We start from the raw sequence: 21436 nt of genomic DNA on the forward strand, positions 1-21436 counted from the left end.
GTACCATCTTCTAGACAGATTCAAACAACTGAACATCCTATCATCAATATAAACCCTAAAAGTGCTTCTCCCTTCTACCACACCCTATCTTGGCTATGAAGTCAACTCTCAAATACTCACTGAAGCTGACACAATTTTCTTCTTCAGGGAAATTATAAGGTGGGGTGGGGATTAGAGTTGTAACAGATAATATAATCCAGTATTTTCAAACAATACTTGTAAACATCATAAACCAGTCAATGTTATTTTATTATGGCTTTGGAATAAGTATAGAACTTGTAAGTAATTAAAAACTAAGATACCTTCTTAAAGTGTTTATTAGAGTTGCTACATATTTTACAAAACCCGAATATTCCTAATTCAACCAGAAAACACTCAATTACAACATAAACGTTTAAAATTCTTCCTTTTTCAATTGCCATCTAAAAATGGCCACTTGCCATCTGCCTCTAAAAGGACTGAATCAGGTTGGCACTTGCCATCTACCTTGGATTAAATTACGAGCCACTGTAACCACTGACCTCCAACACTCTCTGAAAGGAGTTCGGGGTGGAGATCAGGAAAGAGGCACTTTGTGCCTTTGGAAAACTGGCAGAACAGGCCTTCAGATAGATTATTTTCAGGAGAGGATTTTATGAGCCCAAATTCTTGCATCTCCTCATATCTAGAAAAGCACTAAAATCATTAATGGTGACATCTTCTCCTTGTGACTAGCAGCGAGCCTCTGCCTAAATATGTGCTTGACTGCACGTACCCCTCTTCACTTAAATTATATATAATACTGAGTTCCCCCCATCCCTTTGGAGCAGTTCTTCAAAACTATCTGACATGCTGTCTCCTGGACTATCGTCCTCATTTTGCCCCAAATGAAACTTAACCCACAACTCTCTCACTGTGTGATTTTATTTTAGTTGACATAAGAAGGAATTTATATTTCATAGCAAATTTGTGTCTAGAGAGTTTCTAAAGATTTTGGAAACATTCACAAGACCTTAAAACAAAATCAGAGGTTTCATACATATATTATACATTTTGCTCCAAATATAGGTGTTGGTAAAGTGAAAAGTGGAAAGGTCTTTGGCACTCAGTGGAGGGGGAGAAGATGAGGAGAATGCATGTTATACTTTATATGAAAGAGTACATAGAAATTAAAGATGACTCTTCTCCATTGTGTTCAGTGACAGAATTACTGCTGGCATTAGGTTATCCTAGCAGCCCCTGGAATTTACTTTAAAAAAAAACCTACTGAAGTTCTACTTTAAGAAAGGCAGGTAAAGGAAAACTCTAAATTTGATCTGATATGTTTAATAATAAAAATGATAAAGTTCTGTTTTAGTTTTTCGATAATTCACTTGTCTTCTTTTCCTTTAATAGGAATGATGGCATAAAAATGGCTAACTGTTAAATATATTGTTAAATTGTTTAAATCCAAAAGAAGTTGACATACACAGTCGCAAACTGGTATTAAATATTTTTAAACATGCTTATGGCAAAAATAATAAACACTTACTATAGATAACTGAGAAAATACAGACAAGGAAAAAGAAAAAAATAAGCATCCATAATTTCACTATCATCCTCTAAGTCTTTCTTCTCCATTTAAATGTGAATAAACAGTTATCATTAAAAAATCTTATGTTAACATTAAAAAATCCATGTTTAGACCGATGTGTTTCTAAGGACAATGGTTAGGAAAGAAGATGAAACTTTAAACCTGGGTATTCTACCCAGAACGAACCAAGTTAATGTTCCTATGAGTACACATTTCCATTAACTGTGATTTAATGAGAACCTATGCCTATTCATCTTCCATAATAATTTACATTTCTATTAATGTTAAAACTCAACAAAATTTTTACAGAATTTTTGAGTACCATGAAGTAAAAATACAGATGAAAAAGTAGACATATAAGCAGAGCTAAGAAAAAGATTATAACCTGAAATCATTTAATTCCTCTTGCCTATGAATATTTCCAGTTTTTTCAAAATAAAATCAGAACCTGATTTTAAAACAAAGCCTGAGTAACATGTTTATATTGCCTCACAGAAATTGGAAAGACCTGATTTTGAACTCATCTTTGTTTTTTAGCATACTGACAATTTCAAATTATAATGATTTAACCACTGAAGAAAAATATACTTCTTTTTCTCTGTCTGGGTATCATGGAACAGAGAAAAAATGAGAATATAGGTGTGAAAATCTACTAGGATACAGACAAGTTTATAAGCTCATGCTTTTAATATAATGGTGTCAATCTGTAAATTCAAACGTGTCATTCAACTTAGTCAAGAAGAAAAATCTAAGCCCCTGAAGATGAACCTCTTTTTCTGCCTCTAAGAAAGGTGACCTTTTTCAGTTTAATCTCATTTGTTATTTTTCAACATTAGCCTGTGGTCCACTATATAGTATACACAAATAAAGGCATGAAGGCTGTGAAAAGGTCTAATAAGCTTGTGCTATAACCAAAAAAAAAAAAAAGTCTGTACTGCAACTGTGGAGAAAAATGAAGTGCCTAAATAGGCTGTAAAAGATAAGCAAGAAAATAGGATTGAGCAAAGAAAGAGCTAAGGATGTATTTATTCACTATGAACCAAATTACTATGAACTGAATATACTCACTCTGAAGAAAAAAACATTTAAAAAAATTAAAAACCCAGGAACTCAACTGACCATAAGAACTAGAAAACAACAAGCTATTATTTTTCCTCTTCCAAAATGTATCGAGTATCTTTAGGGAGTGAGCAAAATGGGAGATGGGGAAATCTAGGGAGATGAATCTTGCCAGACAGTGGAATCTTTCAACATGCCCACATCTGAAGAAAATGTAGAGCTTATTTTAAAAATGAAAACATAAAAGGAATTAACTCCTTCATTTTGAAACAAAACAATGAAAATTAACATGACCTTAAAGCTAGGGCAAAATTGGCTCATTTATAGCCAGCTAGGAAAACTACTCAGAATGAATACTAAAGCTTAAATAAATGTTTCACATTTCAGAAGGCTTCCTGAAATTAAATTAAATTAACTCAAAATGGATGAGGGTCACTGTTCAAGCATTTCTCCTACAAAGTTAAGTCAAAATGAAGGAAAGTCAGGAAGAATCTTCCTCACCTCAAAACAAACTGAATTGTTATTTTTTGCTAAAATATTTTTATCCGTGACCAAATCTGGGACCTACATACGGTTTAATTCTTTGTTTACCACATTATCAAAGAGAAATAAGACAGTTAAAGTAAAATAAGGTAATAAAGTAAAATAAGTTAAGGTAAAATAAGGTAATAGAAAATAAAAACTATGGAAATGGTCCTAGTCTTCTTTACCCTTAAACTTCACAGACAAGATCAGAAATCTCTCTATCCTATGATTAAAGGGATATTTTGGGTATGATAAAATTAATTAATCATAAAAACTTTACTCACCATTAATTAAACGAAAGGCTAACATCTGCTAGATGTGAAGTATAGAAGAAGTAGAAAATATACTCCCTGCTTTTGAGGTAACTTACACTGTAAGTTTAGATAGATGGATGGATGAATAGGTAAGCAGATAGGTAAGTAGGTATGTAAGTAGATAGACAGATATAAATATCCGTAAACAGATGACGATATATAGTTTTAGAAGTCTGTTCAAAGGAAATAATCTGAAAAGCAAACAATTTTGTTCAATAGTGTTCACAGCAGTGTCATCCAAAAAATGAAAGCAGGCTATGTTGCAACAATTGCTAATGGACTTGCCATCTTTCCATAAACAACCAGAAAACTCTACAGAATATGTGAAGCAAATGTTTTCAGACACTGGGAAAAGTTAGCAAAGACTATGGTCTCAACTCTCAAACATTCTCCTGAAGGTCCTAACAATAAGATAAAAAGGAAACCAGAGTGTGCAGACTACAAAAGAAGTAAGTCTATATTATATGTTACTTCACAGAAGATATCATCACATTATGTAGATAATTTAAGCAATTCATAAAAAGGCTACCAGAAATAATAAATTAATTTGGCAAGATCACATTATATAGGTCAAAAGGGAAAAAAATCACTCGTATTTCATTACACTAACAACAAACAATTGAAAACAGAAAATAAAATACAATATCATTAATACTACTATTCAAACACATGAATATTTAGGGATACATTTAACAAAATATGTATAAGAACTACATGCTGAAAAGTATGAAACATTGCTGAGAGAAATTAAAGATCTTAATAAACAGAAAGATATACCATTTTCATTTATCAGAATACTGAATACTATTAAGATATCAGTTTTGCCCCAAATGATCTGTAGATTAAATACAATCCCATTCAAAATTACAGAAGGTTTATCTGTATGAACTGACAAGCTAAATGTGAAATTTACATAGAAATGCAAAGGAGGAGGAGGAAAAGGAGGAGGAGAAGAATGAGAGGAAGAGAAAGAAATGGAGATGTGGAGGAGGAAGATGAAGAGGAGGAGGAAGTGGAGGAGGAGGAAGAAAAGGAGGAGGAATCAAAAATTTGAAAAAGAACAAATTTGGAGAATTTGCACCACCTGATTTCAAGACTTGTAAAACTATAATATTGAAGGCAGTGTGCTATTGGCTTAAGGGTAGACATACAGATTCAGGAACATATTAGAGTCCATAATTAGAGTCCATATAGTTAATTTATTTTCAACAAAGGTACAACGGGGAAGGGATTATCTTTTCAATAAATGGTGTTGGATCTAGTTAAACACAGGGGAGAAAACACTGAAAAAGTACCCTTACCAAACACCATACACAACTAAATGAGTCAAAAGTTAAAAGTATTCCAAAAAAATTTTTAGAAGCAAACATGGAAAAAAATTCTTGATGATCTTGGGGTAGTCAAAGATTTCTAATAAAGGGCACAGGAAGCCATAAACATAAAAAGGAGATAAACTACATTCTCCAGAATAGATCACATGCTGGCCCACAAAGCAAGCCTTGGTAAATTTAAGAAAATTGAATTTCACATCAAGTATCTTTTTTGACCACTACGCTATGAGATGAGAAAACAACTACTAGAAAAAAAAGCTGCCAAAACCGCAACCACATGGAGGCTAAACAATATGCTACTACACAACCAATGGATCACAGAAGACATTATAGAGGAAATCAAAAAAATACTTAGAGACAGAGGAAAATGAAAACATGATGATCCAAAACCTCCGGGAAACAACAAAAGCAGTTCTCTAAGAAGTTTATAGCGATACGAGCCTACCTCAGGAAACAAGAAAAATTTCAAACAAACCACCTAACCTTACACCTAAAGCAACTAGAGAAAGAAGAGAAAAACCCAAAGGTCATAGAAGGAAAGAAATCATAAAGACTAAAGCAGAAATAAATGAAACAGAGACTAAGGAAAACAATAGAAAAGATCACTGAAACTAAAAGTTGGTTCTTTGAAAAGATAAACAAAATTGATAAACCTTTTAGCCAGATTCATAAAGAAAAAAAAGAGAGTGGACCCAAATTAATAAAATCAGAAACGAAAAAGAAGTTACAACCAACACCACAGACATACAAGGGATCATAAGTTGTTACTATGAGCAACTATAAGCCAACAAAAAGGACAACCTGGAAGAAATGGACAATTTCTTAGAAAGGTACAATATGCCAACACTGAACCAGGAAGAAATAAAAAATTAGAATAGAACAATTACCAGTACTGAAATTGAATCAGATTAAAAAACTCCCAACAAACAAATGTCCAGGGCCAGGTGGCTTCACAGGCTCCACTTCTACCGAACATTTAGAGAAGAGTTAACAACTATCCTTCTGAAAATATTCCAAAAACTGCAGAAGAAGGAACACTTCTGAGCTCATTCTATGAGGCCACCATCACCCTGATACCAAAATCAAAGACCACAAAAAAAAAAGAAAATTACAGGCCAATATCACTTATGAATATAGATGTAAAAATCCTCGACAAAATACTAGCAAATAGATTCCAATGATACATTAAAAGGATCATACACCAAGATCAAGTGGGATTTATCCCTGAGATGCAAGGGTTTTTCAATATCCACAAATCAGTGTGATATACCAATTTAACCAACTGAATAAAAACTTAATGATTATCTCAATAGATGCAGAAAAGTGTTTGATAAAATTCAACAAACATATATGATAAAAATTCTTGAGAAAGTGACCATAGAGGGAACATACCTCAACATAATAAAGGTCATATATGACAAACCCACAGCTAACATCATATTCAGTGGTAAAAAGCTGAAAGCATTTCTCCTAACATCAGGAACAAGACAAGGATGCCCACTTTCACCACTTTTATTCAACATAGTTTTCTAAGTCCTACCCACAGCAATCAGAGAAGACAAAGAAATAAAAGGAATCCAAATTGGAGAAGAAGTAAACTGTCACTGTTTGCAGAGGATATGATACTATACATAGAAAATCCTAAAGACACTACCAGAAAACTACTAGAGCTCATCAATGAATTTCGTAAAGTTGTAGGATACAAATTAATATACAGAAATCAGCTGTATTTCTATATACTAACGACAAATATCATAAAAAAATTTAAGGAAACAATGCTGTTTACCACTGCATCAAAAGGAATAAAATACCTAGGAATAAACCTACCTAAGGAGGCAAAGGACCTGTCCTCCAAAATTATAAGACACTGACGAAAGAAACTGAAGACAACACAAACAGATGGAAAGATACACTGTGTTCTTGGGTTGGAAGAATCAATATTGTTAAAACGGCCATACTATCCAAGGCAATATACAGATACATTAAAGGAATGCAATCCCTATCAGATTACCAGACATTTTTCACGGAACTGGAACAAAAAAATTTTTAATTTGTATGGAAACACAAAAGACCCCGAGTAGCCAAAACAATCTTGAGGAAGAAGAACAAAGCTGGGGGAATCATGCTCCCTGACTTCAGACTATACTACAAAGCTACAGTAATCAAAACAGTATGGTACTGGCACAGAAACAGATACACAGATCAATGGACTAGAATAGAAAGCCCAGAAATAAATCCATGAATTTATGCTCAATTAATCTATGACAAGAATATATAATGGAGAAAAACACAGTCTCTTCAATAAGTGGTGCTGGGAAAACTGGAAGCCACCTGTAAAAGAATGGATTAAAGACCTAAATGTAAGACCAGACATTATGAAACTCCTAGAGGAAAACATAGAACACTCTTTGACATAAATCACAGCAATACTGTTTTTTGAACCAGATCCTAGAGTAATGGAAATGAAAGCAAAAATAAACAAATGGGACCTAATTAAACTTAAAAGCTTCTACAAGCTATGGAGACCATTAACAAAATAAAAAGACAACCTACAGAATGGAAGAAAATATTTGCAAATGATGCGACCAACATGGGACTAATTTCCAAAATATACAAACATCTCATACAGCTTAGTATCAAAAAAAAAAAAAACTAGCAACCCAATCAAAAAATGGGCAGAAGACCTAAACAGACATCTCTCCAAGGAAGTCATTCAGATGGCCAACAGGCACATGAAAAGATGCTCAAAATTGCTAATTATTAAAGAAATGCAAATCAAAATGACAATGAGGTATCACCTCACACAAGTCAGAATGGCCATCATTAAAAAGTCTACAAATAATAAATGCTGGAGAGGGTGTGCAGAAAAAGGAACCCTTCCGCACTGTTGGTGGGAATATAAATTGGTGCAGCAATTATGGAGGACAGTATGGAGATTCCTCAAAAAACTAAAAACAGACTCACCATATAATCCAGCAATCCAACTCCTGCACATATACCTAGAGAAAACTGTAATTCAAAAAGACACATGCACCCCAATGTTCATAGCAGCATTATTTACAATAGCCAAGACACAGAAGCAACCTAAATATCCATTGACAGATGAATGGATAAAGAATGTGTGTGTGTATGTATATATATATATATATACACATATATATACACACACATATATATATATACACACATATATATATATAATGTATATATAGATATACACACACACACAATCAAATACTACTCAGCCATAAAAAAGAATAAATTAATGCCATTTGCAGCAAAATGGATAGACCTGGAGATCGTCATTCTAATTGAAGTCAGAAAGAGAAAAATACCATATGATATCACTTCTATGTGGAATCTAAAAAAAAAACACAAATCTATAAAACAGAAAAAGACTCAGACATAGAGAACAAACAAGGTTACCAGCAGGGAAAGAGGGTGGGAAGGGATAAACTGTGATTTTGAGATTTGCAGATACTAACTACTATATACAAAATGGATAAACAGCAAGTTTATACTGTATAGCATAGGGAACTACATTCAGTATCTTGCAGTAACCTATAATGGAAAAGATTATGAAAATGAATATATGTACGTATATGTATGTCTGAAACATTATGCTGTACACCAGAAACTGATATAACATTGTTAACTGACTATACTTCAATTTAAAAAGAATACAAAAAACCCCAAAGAACAGAAAAAGACGATAAACTGAACTGTGTCAAAATTTAACTTTTATTCTGTGAAAATATCAGTTAAAAAAATAAAAAGGCAAGCCATCAAATAGAACATATCCACAAAACTTGTATATATCAGACAAAGATGTTGTATCCAAAATATATAAAGAGTTCTTGCCACTCAAATATAAGAAAACAAATTTAAAAAGAAACGGTCTATTGATAGACACAATATGGATAAATCCCCAATGTATTACATTAAGAGAAAAAATTAGACTCAAAAGGTTACATACTGGATCATTCAATCTACATGACATTGCAAAACAACGTAAAATTACAGGATCAGAAAATAGATAAGTGATAGCCAGGAACTGTGGGTAAGTGAAAGGACTAATTACAAAGGGGCAGCATGAGGAAACATTACGAGGTGATGGAACTGTTCTGAATCTTGACTAAGGTAGTGGTCACAAGATTGTATGCTTTTGTCAAAACTCACAGAATAGTATACCAAGGATAGTAAATTTTACTGAATATAAATAAAAAGTTCACTATAAGAAAACTACAAGTAGATCGCAATACTCAGACCATCAAAATGGCTAAAATTAAAAAGAGTAATAATAGCAAATGCAGGCGAGGATGGGGAACAAGTAGAACTTTCATACACTGGTGAATACACAATGGTACAGCCATTCTGAAAAACAATTTAGAAGTTTCTAATAAATTTTAAAACAGAATTTATGATACAACCCAGCAACTCAATTTCTTGAACATATGTCCACACAAAGACTTGTTCACAACGTTTGTAGCAGAGGAAGTCAGGGAAAACTTTGAAGACAATTTTCCCCACTCTGACTCAGTACATTTCCACACATAGCATTTCTCCTGTTCCTCTCCTAGGTCTCTAGGTTCCTAAAACTGCAGGAGCTTTCTGTTTGAGGCTCCTTCATCAGTAAGATGACCTGATCCCCACGTTTGTGCTGATCCACTGGGACTGCAGTCACTGCATGTAGAAAAATTACGTAAAAGGAAGGAAAGGGAAGTTGGCATGTTCCCTTGTTTGGTCTTTTGCCTATCGATCACGGTAACCAATTAAAAGTTTGTTACTTTCCTTTTGGCTTGTTTGTTTTAGTTGGCTACTAATATACCTACAAGCTCAGCTGTGCTCCTGACAATATAATCGTGTTAGCAGGTACAAATTATTTCTTGATGAAATTTAACATTTTTTTAATGTCAGCAAATAGGAATGGAAAAGGAGCTCCTCAATCTGTTACCATAGAAAACTTAAACTAACATAAGAGTGAAATATTGAATATATTCCCCAAAAGATAGAGTGCAAAAAAAGGATATTCTCTCTTACCACTTCTATTAAACTTATATTGGAGGTCTTAGCCAGTGCAGTAAGGCAGAGAGCACAAAAAGACATACGGATTGAAAAGAACTGTAACTTTATTTGCATATATGACCATTTACATAGAAAATACAAAGTAACTACTAGACCCTAATGAATAATCTTAGCAATGCTGTTCTATACCATGAGTATAGACTACATTTATTATTGGGTGCATCTGTCAAAACTCAGAACTGTGCATAAAATTGGTGAACTTTTCAATATATAAATCATACCTTAAAAATGAAAAAATAGTAATACCTTAGTATAAAAACATCAATATAAAAATGTATACCTATATCTTAGCAACAAGCAACTAAAAATAAAATTTTTTGAATTACATCATTTACTATAGAAACAATCATATGCATAGGAAGAAACTGAATAAATGCTGAGCATGACTTCTCTGAAGGTAATTAAAGAATATCTAAATTAATAGTGAAATGTACAGTTGTTCATAGATTGGAAAAATCAATAATTTTAAGATTTCATTCATTCCTAAATGAATCCATAGAATTGTTGCTATCCCTATCAAAATCTCAAAAAGTTTTTTTAGTAGAAATTGACAAGATGAATCTAAAATTTATATGGAATAGCTAAGACAATAGTCAAGAAAGTCTTAGAGAAGAATAAATTTGACTTATACTACAAAATTTAGAGTTATTATAATAACAAAAAAGTAAGAGAAGTCTGATATTGGCATAAGGATAGACAAGCAGATCAACAGAACAGAATTCTGACCTAGACCAAAGCAAATCAATGAAAAAAGGAATTATTTATTCATTTAAAAATGGCAATTTGGAAAACTGAGTATTTTAATACCCTTTTAAGATAACTGTGAACACTCTTTGATACTATGCGAAAGTTCTATAAGTGGTATACTCTTTAAGGTAAGTTGCAATATAGAATCTGATACCTCATCTATTTAATTTTTGTACTCAATTACATTAAAACATATTGATCTATTTTGTCTTTGAATGGATCTTTTAGTCATGCATGATTTTGTAACATCATGCATCAGTCATTTGGAAGCTATTACTTCACTGAGATTTGCAGAACTTCCAAATGTTAACACATTTTACTATACATACAAAAAATCACACATATTAATATAAATTACCAACCTCATTAGAAAAGGGTTAAGTTTTGGGAAGTTGCCAAGCACAAGGTGGCAGAGTCAAGTTTCCTAAAATTCTAATACTTACCTGAAAAGCTCAAATTTTTTCACTGGCAACAAGTACTGCCAGTAGTTTTCCTTGAAATGATAGATTCACTTTGCTCATTTTTGAGAAAATTCTTGCCAAATACTCAAGTCTGAATAATCATAGTTTTTCCCAGTTGTTCTTTCAAGTAAAATGTGTTCCATGCAAAAACCAGCTAGTTCAGTCCACGACTCAAATAATGGCACAAGTGCTTTTGCTAGAAACAATGATATTACTTCAGCATACAGAAATGTTTTCTGTATACTTCCCACTTTGTCATACAAAATATTAAAAATATGTGTACTCAAGGGTCAAGATTTAATAAAAATTAATGCTACATTGAGGATATTCTTAAGTAAAATTGACTTTTTATCCCCTGAGAGTTTGAAGAATACAACTACTAGGACAATTTGGTACACTACACTGTTATATCCACCATCAGTGCAAATGTCAACACAGTGAAAAAGGCAAAGTAGTCTTCAAATTACTGTTAAAATAGTCCTCATGTTCCTCCTGATAGGATCCCAGGAATTTCAGGAGTCCACAGATCACAATTTGAAAATCACTGACCTTAAGAATCCCTAATGTTCCTCCCACGCTAAAATGTCTATAATTATGTTAAGTAGTCAACATCTTTCATCTGTACAACTCCACCAAACATTAGTTTTTCTCTTAAGTAATACATCTTGTATTTAACAAATACATCAATTTCTTACAAATCTTTTATTCAACTGATCCTGAGGACAAACTCATGAAGTCACACAGCAGGAATGATTCCTCCCTAAAAGAACCCTAATTTCATTTGAATTTTCCCACCCTCTAACTTTTCCAGATAGCAATGTGCTTTGGTGTGTGGCGGCGGGGTAGGCATTGCTCTCTTTATGGTACTATTCCACTTGCCAATGTACTGCTGTAAGCATATGCATGCAACGTAATTCTAACAGAACAGATGTAAGAGCTGTTTTCAGAGTGAAGGTGTGGGACTCCTGAGAAAGTTTTCATTGCTATATAAAAAGTTCCTACCTTCTTCTATTGGGCATCGTGGTATCTGCATATAGTACCTGGAACTGCAGTAGCAATCTTGCAAGTATGACAGGCACCAATCTGAGACAGTAAGCTGATAGGCAGAGAAGGCAGAGCAGAAAATGGAAACCACTTGGGTCATTATTTGGCTGAATTAATTAATCTTGGAATTACTCTGCCTTCACACTTCTTGTTACGTGAGCTAAAAATTTTCTTTGTTGTTAAGGCAGTTGAATTAGTGTTTTCTACAACTTGCAACAGAAAACCTATCTGATATAAACAGTCACAATTATGCTTTTCACATACAGAAATGTTTTACTACATCAATTAGATTATGAGATTATGGACAGAGAAGGACGTCTCCTCCTATAGCAAAGTCCTGGAGAGCTCAAAATACAGAATATATGAAGCAATTTTTCACTAGTGTCCCCCTCACAAAGTTCCATTGTCTTCTTCAGTATTCCATTAATGTCATATATACTAAAAGAAATTTTGGAAGCAAATCACCCAGTTCTCTGAACATATAAGAAAGTTGTTCTTTGACTGAATTATATGATACAAATGCCACCAGAATTTCTTCTAGTTCTATTTTAGTACTATCATAAAACCAATTCCATTAACCTGACTAGCACGTGCTCAAAAATGGTGCTTTAATCTCTCTATAAGTTAAAAAGTAAAGCTAATGATTACATCAGATTTATTAAAATGTTTGAAGTTAATTTAGCAAAAGCCTATTTCTTTCATAACGTTTGTCTTTGGTTCTCTTTAGTTAGCAAACAGCATGAGATTTAACGTTCCCATTTCTCAAGGTACCTGGTACCATTGCAGACTACACTTTTGGTAAAAGGCCAGCAGAAGCTTCTAAAGGAACAAAGGGCAGTTGGACTTGGACAGATTATGAAGGTAAATAAACTCAAGCATTGATGCATAAAATGAGAATCTGGTTTGTTAAAATGAAAGAAGCTTATGTATCAGAGATCACACTAAAGATGCCTCTCCAAAATGCCTCAAGAATTACTGCTATTAAAAACAAATCTTTGTAATGAAGATTTAGTTAAGTGGCTGGGTGGTTCATTTATAATGTTAATTAGAGAGAATTTATTTTCAAAAACCACTTCTGTTCCACAGTTGCTATTGTCAGAAGGGAATGAGATGATGGAATGATTACATTTTAAAAAGAAAATCATTAGAGGATAGGACCAAATCTGCCAACCAACTGGCAATCAATTGAGCATCAATTCTATAGTCACTGTACTAAATAGAAAAAAATTATTAAGACTGTCTCATAGGCACTCTTTTACACTACTGATAGGAATATAATTGGTAAAACCATTCTGGAAAGTAATTTGGCAAGAGCAGATCCCTATCATTTAGAAGCTTAAAGTTCAGCTATTCAAACGCCACCTGGAAAAGCCATACGTATAACAGTTTGTGATTTTGTGGAGGAATACATTTGAATTGCACAAGCCACAAAGCTACCATAAAGGTAGTAAAGTCACTTACCTAGTGAGGAAACACAAAGAAAAAGTAAAGTATGGGTGGTGCAAAGTGGATGGGGGACCTCTCATTCCATATGTACCTACAAGTTTGTTTCTAAAAAGAGATGGTGGCAGGAATACTATCACCCCCAAGGTGGGAAAACAGGTTAGTAATTAATGGGGGGAAGGTTCTCAAGTACCACTAAGGGAGAGATGAAAGCAAGGGACAACACCAGGCAAAGACAAAGGCATTTAACGTAAGCCTCATAGACAGCTATGGGTAGGGAAGAAAGGGTAAAAGGGTCTCCCATTTCAGATGCATCCCAAAACTCCCCTGGGGGAGGAGGAATGTCAGGGGTTTGGAGTATGTTATACTTTTGCTATAGCTAAGAAAAAGTCAGTGGGGGAGGTATTTATGGAGTACAGGCTCCATCTTCTGTAAGGGGAAGAAATGTAGGGAGGGTGTACAATACACAAAATTAAAATTTAGGCCCTTGAGGATGAATGACCTAGGCAATTCTAGTGAAGGGTTATTAAATAATTGGCTGGTGGCCTATCTTTAGAATCAATTCTACTGAGCAGTCATGGAAAGGGTAGTGGAAATTATTCAAATTTTCAACATGACCATTTTTCTGTACTATCATGAATGAAATACAGACAGGAAAATCTCATAAACAGGTTCTAGAGCAAAACTGCTTTGGTTCAAATCTTGGCCCAATAACTTATTAATTGTGTGACTTTTGGTAATTATTTAAGCACCCTGTGGGCCTCAGATTCCTTGTACATAAAATGGGAATAGTATTACCTACCTAACAGGGTACAACATAGTAATCATTAAAAAAAAAAGTTAGCTATCATATTTACTCATACAGCCTTTCTAAATGTCAGGGTCCACTGCATGTACCAAAAAGGTTAAAAATACTGATGACCTTTAACCCATGAAGGAGGCAGTACTAATAAAAATAACACAATATGGAATAAGAACTATTCATGGCAGCATTATTCACAATGGCTAAAAAACTTGAAATTTAGAAGTATATTCCATAAAAGTGAACAGGTAAATTAACTGTGGCTTGTATAAATACAAATTGTGTGCAATCATTTAAAAATAGTATTTTAAAACTAAGAATTTTAATACCATGGGAAAATGCTTGGTAAGTTAAAAATATTAACATATAAAATTGTATATAGAATGATCTCAACTTTTAAAAAATTTTAACCAATATACTTTTTAAAGAAAACATTAGATACATAAGAAGGAAAATCAAGACAATAATACGAGTTATTTCTGTGCTGTAGGTAGAATTGTGGAAAGATTTTTCTTTTCTTCTTTATAATTGTCTCTATTTTTCTAGTTTCCAACATTGAACATGTATTACTTTTGTTATCAGACAAAATCAACATGGAAATTGGATGAATGAATAAATATACAGTTCTTGTCTTCAAAAAGTCTAAAATCTAATAACAAAGATAAAATCCCATGAAACAAAATGCTTGTAAGACCAAGTATATTTAGAGGCTAAATATGACAAATGTTCAAAAAAAGGTAAAATCAGCAACTGATAAAGTAGTAAGGGAAAGTTTCACAGAAGAACTATTTATCTATTCTCATTATCATGTAACCTCCATGTCTTTCTGATTCAGTTTTATCCACGTCTAGCACAAAATGTCTAGCACAAAATGATTCTGTGCACAGTACATTTCTGTGCACAAGGTGGAAACAGAACAACATACATGTAATTCTTAAGTACTTATGAGTTGCTGAATAAGTATCTCCTGAATGAATGTAAACATTATGCTAAAACTGAGGAAAGATTTGGATCCTTAGGATTCTAATCAAGATGAAGAGCCAAAATATGTATGTAGTGCTCAAGGGATTATAGGAAAGCTCACCTAGGGTAGCATGGAGGGAGTATATTGTAAAATGTAATGAAAAATAAAGTTGAATGAAGGGAAAAATCATGACAGATCTTGAAAATCAGGCAGAGAATCTGAGTCAATGCAATAAGAAATGGCGAGTCAATAAATAGTTTGCAATGACAATAATGAAATCTAAAATTTACTAAGCATTTAATATGTGTCAAGTACTATTCTAAATGCTTTATGTAACTTCTTTCATTTTATCCTCAAAACAATCTGTGACATAGGTACCACTGGCCCCCTTTTGGTACTGAGGAAATTGAAGTTCAGTGGTTACTTCTTGGCTGCAGGTCACATATCTTCCAGTCAAATTCCAGGTCTGACTCCAGAGACAATCTCTAAAAGACTCTGTATTAGACCTCTACAAAGCCCACAAAACATGCCTTAGGAGAGATACTAGAAAGCAATGCGATCCCACAACATCAAAGATGCATGTTTATTCTGTGATCTCAGATTTGAATCAGAGATATAAATGCAAATTAATGTTTTTTACTATATATATATATATTATATATATATATATATATATATAATATATATATATACACATACAAAGAGAAACTGGAAGAAACAGATACAGAAGTGGGTATGTGTCTGTGTATATATACATATATTCCCTAGTTTTGTCTGCTGAGAAGGCCCAGAAGCAATGACACCCCAGCAGTAGCAAGCCGGCCGAGCACCCAGATGTTGATCTCTAAAACCATTATCCAATAAAAAGAATCAGAGCTCCTTAGAAAAACAGCTATCTCAGGGTTGGGGCAGAGAAAGGAGAAAATGAATCTGGAATATCTTGTAATGCCAGAATGTAAAAGAATGCTCAAAAAATTCTGGGAACACATTGAAAAGACACAGGAGCCAACTGGAACAGGCTTCTATTGGCCAAATCTGAGGTAATTTCAGGAAACAATAAAAGTAGCATAATTTATTGTAACTCATAGAATAAAACAAACATCCATAAATCCATACTGGTATAAATAAATTACTAAGAAAATAAATAAATACAAATAAATAACAATAAACAGCAGAGAAGGTAAAGTTCTTTATTTCATTAGAATGCAATTAATAAATGCAGAAAATGTTGAAAATCGAAGATCACCATTTAGCAAATATCACAGCAGTAATTATTAAGGCCAGAATCCTCAATAGATACTAAATTTAGAGGGCAAAATTATGATGAGAAACAAGATATGTACGTCTCACAATATTGCCCCACATAGTCCTACAATCTGCTCGCTTTGTAATTACAAAGGGAAAAACTGATTTTATAGTGGATAAACCTGGCAGACACAACCTTAACCAAGTTACCAAGGTTAATTCAAGGTAAAGAGTCTCATGTGGTGCATATACATACATCAAAAGCCAAGTAAAAACATGGGAAAAAAAGGTACACTCTTACACAGTCACAAGACAGATATATATATATATATATATATATATATATATATATATATATATACACAGATATACGTACAAGACTAAAGTTTTAGAGATAGATGAGTGAATAGAATTGGATATGATGAGTGGGTAAACTGGTAAAAACAAAAATAAGTAAGTGAAGTGTTCTACCATATACACATACCCTGTTTTACCACAATAGACATGCTCTGAAAAGTTCAGCACATTTAAAATTATTATGGAAACTGACTAAAATAAGGCAAATCTTTCTTCAAAATAATCATCTACCACAAATTACACTTGTTTTATAAATCTAACTTTTTATATATGTGATTGTATAAAACCGTACAATCTGCAGCAAGCAATTGCTTCCAGATTGCTTTTAAACTCTCTCTCTATAAATAGACAGACATATAGAGATCAAACTCTGATCTTTTTATTCTAAGCCCAAAGCTGTTTCTATTATACCATGCTGCCTCTCCTAACATCAGCAGGAAGAGATGTAATCCCCATTATATTTTCCATTTCACCTCCTGTGTCTACCCCCGACTCAAAAAAAAAATAGTGGAGATCCAAATACTCTGAACAGCAAATGTATCTCCATAAACCACATACAAAGGAGGCAGTATAGGACAGCTGTTAAGGGTAAAGAATTTGGAGTCAAATTGCCTGGATTCAAATTTCCAGCTCCACAACTTGCTAACTATGTGATTTTTGGCAAGTTAGTTAACCTCTATGATCTGTAGCTCCTTGCTCTGTAAAGTGGGAATAACAATGGTTTATACTTCGTAGATCTGTTGTGAAGATTAAATATGCTAATGTATATTTCCATATTTGCAGTGCCTGGCACATAGTAAACAGTCAAAAATGTTAAGTTATGAGAATAATGCTGAAAAATTCTTCCTATAAAGCAGTATACTTGGGCGGAAAAACTGTTCTATGGCCACAAACCACGCTACTACCCTTAACGAGTTGCTGCCACAAGTCACAGGGCAGACAGTATACACTTAACATAAGAAACCTGTTCACCCTACTGCACACACACAAAACTTACTAATATTTGTATATCACCATATCCATAAATCTAAGTGTACACACTACTGACAGTGACTCAGTATAGGTATAATTACCTTTACAGAAAAATACATTATTTCCATCAGTGGAATTGATCTTCCCTACTAAAACTGCCTTCCTCCCTTACTGCTAACCTTTCCGAATAAGGGTTACTTTATTTTACCTAATAAATGCTCTACCTAAACAAATCTTCCACATATTTGTGATATCCCAATATGGCATGACTTCAGAGATAAATGAATCACTTAACTATGAAAAATTAAAGCAATTTATGGAACAATGTTCTTCCTGGTTAAAAGTACTAGACTACTTCAGTCAACAAGCAGCCTCACTACCATCCAGTTTACTCTGGAGAAGGTCACCAGTATCTCCAGCACTAGTATGGTATGGAGAGCAGATACCATTCATATCTTTGAGATGATTAAAACATTCATCTAACTAGGATATTAATGTATGAAGCAGAAAAAACAAACCCCGGTTTTATTAGAGGCACAATATACTAATGACAGGGAAATGGGATATAAAATGTTCTATAAAATTATATAGGAGAAAACAGAAAAAAACTATATGATGTCTTCTGTAATTTCGTCATGGACACTCAATCGTTAGAGTCCAAGAAAACAAACTTGCTCCCAAGTTTTGTCAATCATAAAAAGAAAATTCATTTTAACATAAAATGATTTAATATAAATTGATGTATAGTATTGCTATACATACCCATATGATCAGTGTCTAGTGCATATTTATTAATAGCAACATCAAAAGAAAAAAATGAGAAATATTTAATCAAACATCCACAAAATCTTTGCCCCGGGTCAAACAAATGCCATAAGTTGTAAGTACCAAGAAGATGTTTTTAAAATTAACTATTTTCAACAACACAACTGTAGTTTTATCCAAGAGTCTGTAGCCCTACTGAGTGGTTGCACCTTAGCCCTTAAGATGATCTGCATCTAAAAAGCAGTCTTATATCATCTATTTTGACGGAAGAAAAATTATGGCAAGTGTAATTAAAATATTTGATATGCATGGTTTTTCAGCAGAGTTGCCATCACAATCATGTTGTGCTTAGAGTAATATGAAAGTTAGTTTTCATACCTTGAGTACACACTTTCCGGAGGATAGAAGGAGGGCAATGTAATCTGAGGCATGCTGAGTGTATAAAACAGCTAGACAGCTAGCTTAAAAGTGGACCCAGATAAGCTATAACACAGCAGTTGCATATAAAGAATTGATAGTCACTCAACCATGTGAAGGCCTAAGCCATGATCTCATATTAAAGTGTTTTAAAACCACCCATTATGTTCACACAAGTATAATTTTTAAATAATCTGTCACACATGTAATTCTTTAGAGGTTAAGTGAAATTAAGGAGATGAGTCTCAAGCTGGAGAACATTTTCTCTGACAAAGCCATTCATTCCTTTAAATCTGCCTCTCATGCCCAGAAGGACAGTGGGAGGGACTACCCAGATACCCTTCTAGGGAATATACTAGGATTTTATTCTACATTCCTAAAACTGAGTGGAACTTTTTGCTCTATCATTTCACATGTACTTCCTCCCTAACTCTCCTTTAAACCAGAACAATCATCTCCTTTGGGAAAAAAAAGATAATTCTTTTCCTTTAAATACGTGATGGGCAAATTCTCAATTTGTTTCAGGTCCCTTAGGGAGTTAAAAAAAGTAAACAACAAAAACCCAGCACTTAAAAAAAAAAAACAAAAACAAAAAAACGACGCAGAAGACCTGAAGCCTGAATCCATCCGTCTTTCCCTCATTCTTCTTGGTATATTACCTGAGCATTTGCAACAAGGATGTCAAGAGGGAAACAGTCTCTACAGAGCTTTTTACTAATCAGAGGTGAGAGGAAGTTCATGTTACTTAAGGAAAGGGCAAAAGGGAAGAACTTTACGGGTGCGCTTAACACTTTGGTGGAAGCTGGATTTCAGAAAAGCCAAAACATTAAACTATAGACAAAGTTTAAAGAGTGCGTGGATTGGGTACAACCAGTGAAAAGGTTCGCGGGCAGGTAGGGAAACAGCCGGGGGCGGAGGGTAGGGAGGAAAAGTTTTAAATCTCCACCAGAGTCTAGTGATCTATTAACATGCATCCTCCACCCCAGGCTCTGCTCTTGCCCCCAGAGCAGCTAGCTGCAGGAAAGCAAGCAGCCCTATTTTTAAACGCTTAAACCTCTCCCTTGGACTTCAGAAGGCTTGAAATACTAGCGTTGTAAATAATGTTTCTTCCTAAACAAGTGAAAGCAAACTTGAATTCCCTAGCCAAGGCCCAGGAGAAAGGAAGGTAAAGGGACAAAAAAGTGATTTTAGCGTGAGAGCGAGGTGATGGGGTGGGGGGGTAGGAGGAAGGACTTACCGCAGCCTCTGCGGGCTGCCCCCAAAGACTCAGGGCCAGTAAGAACCAGCCGGCAGCCAGGCTGACTCCACGCAGTTTCATTCTTCTCCGGCTCCCGCAGCTCCTTCAGCACCCGCACGAAATCCCCGGCTCGCTCTGACCAATTGACATAATCTTGAGGGTTTATAGGGAGAGAGCTAGAGCCGGAGAGAGACAGCGAGGGTGTCCCAATTGTGCCGGTCGTCTTGGGTGAAGAGAAAGAAGCTTTTTAAGAGTGAAGAAAAAAAAAAAAGAAACGAAAAAAAAAGCAGCAGCAGCAGCAGCTATTCTTCCCTCCCCCCTCCCCTCCCCAAAGCCGGTCTCTCGGGAGCACTTTTCCCTTCTGTCCAGACTTGCAAACTTTTTCCTCGCGCAAGTCCCACAGATCTACTTTCCTGCCTCTCTTCCCCCGCACCGCCCCCTCCCTACCAGCACTGGGGAATTCGAGGATCACTCCGCCACTGCTTTAGACTGCACCAGCAACCTGCGAGGGAGTGACGCTCAGTTATTTGGAGGAGGGAAACTTCCAGACTAGTTGACTGTGCATCCTGAGTCCAACCGGGAAGCTTTTCTATTCGTTCACTTGCACCTTCCGTTAATACTCCTCTTTCCTGCCCAATCCCACTCTCATTGGTGTGAGCACCAAAACCAATTACAAATAGACCTGAGGTGGGACTATTTTTTTAGCGGATGGATCTCAGAGGAACGGCTCTTTTTTATTGTTAATGATTAGAAACAAATTTTTAGCGCTGCTCCCAGGGCTGCTGGGGTTATTTGCCTTCCACCTGTTCGCAAGACAGAGTTTCTACATACAACGGAAAATGTGCAAATATTAGAAATATATAAATATATATATATATAATTAGATATATGCTTAGAACTGGAGAATTAAGAAAATGAACATATGTGTATGTGTGTGAAGACTTATGTATGTTATATACCTATATGATTTGGGGGCGTTCAGTACATATTAGTAACTATTATGTGGTTGAATGTTATTGTAGTACAGTCATATCTTTTTATTTAGTTATGTTGAATGCCATAATTAATACACCTAATTGGAAATATTTACACCGAGTTAACAGCAGTTGAATTGAC

At 34.4% G+C, this 21436-nt stretch overlaps 1 protein-coding gene across 1 annotated transcript in view; it reads right to left on the minus strand.

Annotated features, from left to right (window-relative positions):
• The window catches only part of COL4A5 (collagen type IV alpha 5 chain), a 188191-nt gene extending 167464 nt beyond the window's left edge, over nucleotides 1–20727 (minus strand). The window contains exon 1 of the mRNA XM_006215198.4: nucleotides 20321–20727. Coding sequence (XP_006215260.1) covers nucleotides 20321–20401 — 81 coding nt within the window. The 5' untranslated portion in view covers nucleotides 20402–20727. The remainder of the gene's footprint in view (nucleotides 1–20320) is intronic.
• Nucleotides 20728–21436: the final 709 nt, after the last annotated feature.

This window comes from Vicugna pacos, chromosome X, assembly GCF_048564905.1.
Source record: "Vicugna pacos chromosome X, VicPac4, whole genome shotgun sequence".
In the NCBI taxonomy this organism is placed as follows: Eukaryota; Metazoa; Chordata; class Mammalia; order Artiodactyla; family Camelidae; genus Vicugna; species Vicugna pacos.